The sequence below is a fragment of the Pterocles gutturalis genome, unplaced genomic scaffold (assembly GCF_000699245.1).
Source record: "Pterocles gutturalis isolate BGI_N339 unplaced genomic scaffold, ASM69924v1 scaffold4853, whole genome shotgun sequence".
NCBI lineage: Eukaryota > Metazoa > Chordata > Aves > Pterocliformes > Pteroclidae > Pterocles > Pterocles gutturalis.
Genome location: NW_010125394.1, coordinates 1 through 6,917, shown reverse-complemented (window position 1 = coordinate 6,917; position 6,917 = coordinate 1). Strand labels below are relative to the sequence as shown.

General features: G+C 44.4%; 1 protein-coding gene across 1 annotated transcript; it reads right to left on the bottom strand.

The window, feature by feature from the left end:
- Positions 1–891: 891 nt before the first annotated feature.
- DUSP10 (dual specificity phosphatase 10) lies at positions 892–5,214 on the bottom strand (the record flags this gene model as incomplete). Its single annotated transcript, XM_010078537.1, has 2 exons — positions 892–2,196; positions 4,837–5,214. Coding segments are annotated over 2 exons (644 nt in total), but the record flags the coding sequence as incomplete, so codon positions are not given.
- Between the last annotated feature and the right edge of the window lie 1,703 nt (positions 5,215–6,917).

The following is a 6,917-nucleotide window of genomic DNA, read 5'->3' as shown; positions in this document are numbered from 1 at the left end:
TAAACTTGGTTCAGTCCACCTAGGTTTCCATCTAGGAAAACCTTAACTGCTATCAGTGACTACCTGGGATGTATCAGTTTGCACAACAGAATCATACAAGAAATGTTTTCTAACTCGTTTCCCATTTTAGGCTCATACAAATAAACTTTAGAGTTGGTAACAGTCCAGAAAAAATCAGATTAAACCATGTAATTAAAAAAAACCCCAAACAAACAAACAAAAACAACCACAAACAAAGCAAACAAACATCAGCCACCTCAGGGACACTGCAGGGTAGAAACATCAGCCCTGCAACACACACCACACTTAACGCTGACACAGCTGGAAAAGGAGAGGGATGAAGGAAAGATGGGCAAGAGAGAAGGGAAAAATCCCAGGAGGAGGATTCCAGGAATGGTGGAACTGATAAAGGAGCAGCCTAAAGAGAGGCCAGGGAAAAGCACACAACAAACCAACATATTTCTAGAAACCGGACAGTTTTGTAACATAGAAGATAAGCTAACTGCAGGAAGACGAAAAGGAATCAGTGGAGATTGTTTATTTCTTATTTTTCAAAATAGCTCCCGAGCTGTAGAGATAACAGCTCTGTCCCAAAGAGCCAACCAATAGTGCTAATTCATCTGAACAGCTCCAAAACTGAGATACTTCCAGGAGAGAAAAATCCGGTTACAGAAATTGAAGGATGCAAGAGTACAGTAGAAAATAAAGAAAACATGTTCCACCAGCAGACCTCAGGAACAAAACACTGAAGAGCAGATGATACATCCCCAAGATACATCAGTTTTGCCAAAGGGAGATGTACATTGCAACAAAAAATTCAACAAACAAAAAGAACAGAAGCCCATCCCATATAAAGAAAATGGAAAATTGCTAAAGAAATAAAAGGACACATTTTTCCAAAAGATTTTTGTTTTATAATCAAATTTTTTTTTACATAGACAACTGAAACACACCAGTATTTTGTGCGAAAAATATTTTTAAATAAACTTTGCTCGTTCTTGATTTTTGTACATTCTGATATACATATGTAACAAGGTTTATGGCACTGTAACCAGGATCAAAAATCATATAAAGGAACAAAATAATTGCTCTCATTTATCCTTTCTGAACCAAGCTGGCTGCCATTGCACTAGTAGACTTTAAAAATTATTATCTTATTATTAGTGGGCAGCCAACTCTAACTGGTTTGAACACTCAAAACAAACCCCAAATTATTATTGCACAAGAAGCCAGTGAAGGCATATGGCATAGAATGATTAAAGTCCCTTGCTGTTAAAACCTTACAGCCCAAAATAGAAAAATAGAACTAGAACATGAAACACGCCAAATAAACTTTTTTTTTTCTTCTTCTTCTTCAGTTTGAGTCAGGAGTGTGAAAAGTGCCTTGCAGACTTTTTAAGCTGCTCCGATTTCCTTTGCATCAGTGAGCTTTTAGCTAGGTTATCTTTAGCAAAGCCTTTGCAGAATGAAGGCCCTTATGTTTCAGGGCGTTTTTTTCTGCTTTGTGTTGTCTGTTTGTGTTTTGTCGTCAACTTAGGTTTCTTCAGTCTATGAACCTGCACAGACTACTTAGCCATAAACTCTACAAGTAGCTGGAGAGGAGGGAAAAGTAAAAAGAAAAAAAAAAAAAGCCTAATATTTCTTCTTCATGTTGTTTTGATTTTAAAAGTTACTCCTTTTGCCCCGAAGCCTCCCTGCTCTGCCGGCATTTGGGAAGGAAATCACAACAGCATCCCAAACATGGCAAAGTTCTTGGATTGCTTTTAAAAACCTTTCCTTACAAAAAAAAAAAGTTTTTATTCACAAAAAGTTTGCCACAAAACCCCCCTTGAAAGCTAAAAAGAAAAACCCACAACCCACCCGTCACTGCCCCAAATCAGGTGAAGAATAGGTTAACCCCTTCATCGACCACCTCCCGGCAGCTTCGCTGTCACACGACAGTCTCTACGCCAATGAGCTTTGGTGTGAGGATGCGTGGTGTAACACCATTGTTTAGATCTTCTTCGAACTCCAGTAACTGCCCCATAAAGTTAAGGTTAGGGGAAATGATTGGTCGTTTGCCTTTAACAAATTTATAGGCATCCGTCATGGTCATTCGCGTGTGCTTCATTAAGTACGCGATAACTATGGTGGCAGATCGGGAGACACCAGCCTGGCAGTGGATGAGGAGACCTTTTCCACACTGATGAGCTTCCTCTGTAAACGAGAGAGACAGAAGAAAGTAAGATTTTTGCCGGTTTGTAAATTAGAAAAAGCTCAGTGCAATTAAGAGTAACCGAATGTGAAAAGCCCCCTTATTTGATTACAAGCACAGCAGCATCTCCTCCCCTTCCACTCCAGTCCATCTTCCTTTGGGGTTTCAGACATACTGAACACAAAAGGCACAGGCCAGTCTAACACTAATAATGTTTACATTCACTTCTCCCTATTAGATGAACTGCACACGGAGAGACACTGCTGTGGTGCCAGGGACCACCTTGTTTAGGAGGTCCAGGCCCCTGACGAGGCCGGTGGGACTCCATCTCTGCCTCTGCTGCAACGTCACTGTGCTACAGCAGCATCTCAACCTCCCTGTCTTTCAAAGCAGGACACCACCCTCTCAAAAACAGGTATTTTCAGATTCTACTCATAACAATACATCTGTTTCAAAGCCCTATTGAGCTCCTGGAACCACATGCTGAAAGGACACAATAAAGAGTCACTACCATACCATCCTCCTCTCCCACAGCTTGCTTTTAAAACAGAAGATAAACTGTCAAGATGGGACACTTCAATCTGTTTCTTTTGTTTTAATCTGTAGAAGGAGCATGAATTTAGCTTGCAAGTTTTGGCATGAATCCAACCCCACCAAGAGTATGGTTCATCTTACCCCACATGTACAACCTGAGTTGGGAAAGCGTAAGTGAAGCCAACTTCCCTCTGGCCGTTTTTGCCAGTTAGTATTTCATAAAGCTGAAACTCTGTAACGCATTTTGACACACTTTCCCAAAGAGTTTTTGATGATTTCACTTCCTATGGCTTTAGTCTTAGCTAAACCTGGGTTTGGTTGTGGTTTTTTCAAGATATATTTAAAGAAACACAGGGCAATGAGCTGCTGTCTAAATATTTCCAAATCTTCTCAAATGCAATTTAAAGTGTACCCTGAGGAAGAGAAAGCTTTGACTAGTTACTTCCCCAGCTGGCTAAATTTGCTATGGAGAAAAACTCTCAATGGAGAAATATTTGTTTGTTAAAACCAAACGCAGACCCTCAAGCTGTAATTATTAAAAAAGAAAGTAATATGGGTTTTGAAACATTTTCTAACCCTTTTTAGAGTAAGGCTGCTTTTTCTGCCCTTGTTAAGGTCATAAGCCAAGCACTATCTTTTAGTGGTTTTGAGAGTTCTAATCCTGCAGTTCATAGGGATGCTGGGTGAAGAAATCCCCCTCCCACCCCAAAAAGGATCTCAACAGAGCTTGGCAGTTTCTTATTGTAAGTTTAACCTATTGCATCTTGTTGAATTCAAAGTTTAAGACTTTACTGCATTTCCTGACCCAGCTTTTCTCCCCAAGGGATCAAAGTGAAGTTTCTTCTCCCTTGCCCTCAGAGAGGCATCTACCCCTTCCCTTCACCCAAAAAGGGGCCTTCACCTTCCCACGCACACAGCAATCCACAGTCCGGGGAGCTGAGGCTGGGTTAGGAACCCTAGGGAAAATTTGGTTGTAAGTAGAGATCCTTTGGTCCGTTACACTGTGGAGGACAAGCCCAAAGGCTCCTGGTGGAAGCTCTCCCCCTCCTGACCCGAGAGCCACAAACACTGATGGTCTGAGCGCAGGGAGGAAGACAGCTCTGCATCCACTTCAGCATGGGGCCAGCAAAGGACCTAAGCTGTGACGCAGCACAGAAGCTTGCTTCCTTTGTCTAGCCCTCCACCATCAAGGCTGAAGTACTGGTAAAGAGATTAGCCCAGCCTGAGCACAAAAAAATAAAATTATATATGAGTGGTCCTCCCAGCTTATTTTAGAAAGCCTCTCAGGACACATACTTGTTCTGGGGAAGCAGAAGTGGCCATTACCTATGCTGCAAAAGCTGTGCCCAAAGACAGAGGGACAAAGGAAGGTCCTCAAAAGCTGTCAGTACCACATGGGGATGTCCTCACTGACCAGCCCTGCTCAAAGAGGCCACGTGGCTTTAGCCCAGATGACAAAGCAGTGCTGAACGCACCCCTAAACTTGGCTGAAGTGCGGTGTGGATCACAGCGAGGTTCAGAGCTACGCGGGTAACGCTGCTGGGTCATTTCTTCAGCAACCTCCCCAGTAAGCTGCATGTCTGTGGTGAACTCTCTCACACAGCCTACAGGGTTTAGAGGCTTATTAATACAAGTTTTCCTCACAATCCACTCATCCACACATGCACCCCGAAGTTATCCATCTAATGGTAGAACAAGTGAAGTGTGAAAGTTTGTCAGTTTTCTCATGAAATTAAGTCAGGAAAGAGTCAGCCATCATTAAGAGGAGTTCCTATGAAAAACTGGCTGAAAGCCACAGCAGAAACTAGGAACGCAAAGGAATCAAGAAGGGATGACAAAAGTCTGGTTTTCTGGGGTTTCCTGAATTTGGAGGCCTGGAGGTAGGCATTGCTATCAGTGGATAAAAACTGTACCCCCAGGCTACTTAACTGGATACGCCAGAGATGAGAATGAGTAGAAACGTGAGGTGCTCAGCATTTCTGACAACCTAAACCAAAGTAAATATGGCCTTACACAGCCTTCAGGGTAGTTAGCGAAGCATAAAATTCACTCTAGATTCTTACAACAGGTAAAAAAAAACAGGAGTATTTCCAGTCAAGAATAATTACCAATGAACTCAAAAGCCTCTTCAAAATACTGCCTGAGATTCTGCTTGTTGCTGTCAGTGGCCGGGAGCCGCTTGTAGTTGAACAAGCCTTTCTCGTAATGGTACAGGGGCAGGTGGGTGGTCACATTGATTACGTAGCCTATGTTCATCCTCTGCATTTTCTCCAAGTCCTGAGCATCGTGCTCATTTCCGAGGAAGAGGAAGGGCAGGATAGGGGTGAGCTCAGCGTTCTCGATATCTGGTGTGGTGGGGACGGACTGAGGTAGCGTGGGGGGCACGGCGGACGCACCACCACCTCCTCCCCCCTCCGGGCACTCTTGCAGCTGGAGGGAGTTATCACAGAGGTTTTCATGGTTCTGCTTGAAACCGCTGAGTCCTCCTGGGAAAAAACACCAAGCAGATATTTTGGTTAGACACCCTGAGGTCAGCAACACTTTGGACCCACCTTTCTTCAGAGCACATGCTGGGGCCACCAGGACTGGAGCTGGCTCTGTTGTCCCTACCACCATCACAGTTACCAACACTGGGCACAATCGGCAACAGCAAGGGTGGCATGAACCAGCAGCACCCATTGTCCTCCCCTCCACAAAGCCAACGGTGCCAAGGGACTGGCTCATAGACAAACACACCTCTGTGCAACACCACTGTGCAGGGGCTGCCTCACCTACAAGCCCGTGGGAAGAGGAGGAAGACAAAGGGCATTTTTCCAAGAAAGAAAATGTGGCTAAAACTACGAGAAAATGGGCTAACCAGCACACCAGAGCAGGGAGTCAGCTGGGACAGTCTTTTAGCTTTACTTGTCCACAGCAGATTTGCCTGTGTCGTGCAGGGCATCTCCCCATCCAACACCCGGGCATCGCTCCGGGGAACAGTACCTACATGTTTGTGCAGCCAAACAAAAGAAAACTGTTCCTCGTAAACCAACAGCGGCTGAGGTGCTCACTTAACATGTGGCAAACAGCTCTCCTTTTTTTTCTGCCCTAGTTGCCTGAAAATATCTAGCAAGAGTTATTTTTAGGACATTAATATGGATTGGGAAATGGATCCAAGGGGGGAGGGAGAAGTCAGTTTTTTGGCTTGTGCCTCCCCTGGCTCTATTGCACATTTTTCTGGCTTCTTAAAACTGCATTTTCCCCCCGCACCTCCCCCCTTTTTTTTCCTTAGGAGGGCGGCTCTGCAGAACTGGAGTGAGAAAAGCAGACCTCCTTTCTACACCTCATTCGGCAATTACATCAGCCCCAGGCTCCCCACCTGCCCGGTTTCCATAGCGATTACACAAAGCACACAATGACATCAGCTGGCATGACATCAGCTCTTTGAGCGCAAACAATACAAGAAGAACTACTTTGTGTTAAGGCCTTTGGTAGGAGGCAGCGTTCCTGGGAGCCACTGATGTAACGCTAACAGGTGGCTCCTCCAAAAGAAAAAGGCGGAAAGAGGAGAAATACGATGATATATCCACCGCCTCGCCCACAAAAGCACACGTTTGTGTCGTACCAGGACATTCGGAGTCATGCACCGCATCGAGACGGGCCAAGTGTTCAGACTCAATTGCACTTTGTTAAATGCAAGCCAAAAAAAAAAAAAAACCCAAACCAAAAAAAAACCCAAACAACTAGGAGGGGGCAGAGCTATGCTGAAGTTACTCGAAAGAGCTACACTAGCCAAAGTAAATTCTGAATGTCACCATCCTAACAATGTTATTTAAAAAAACAAAAAAAGAGATTATTTTTCTTTTCCATGCTCTTTCACAGTCATCTAGTGAAGGAAGATTTTACAACAGAGTAAAACATGCTGTCACGCAGGCTCAGGATCAGACAGAGCAAAGGGCTTCGGTGCCCATGTCTTGAGCACTGACAACTCCAAATATCTGATTCCAAATGTCCCATAGGGTGGGACGCACCCAGGGACCATCTCAGTGCCCTAGGAGTACTTGGCGGGCACGAGGTAACCAGACTAGTTTACAACCACTTGAGCCCTTTTTAGTGTCTGGACTCCTGCCTTTCACACACTGCTAGTAACTCATTGTTCCCAGAAATCCGTGAATTGCCCACAAAACACCAAGTATTTCTCCCCACCCCC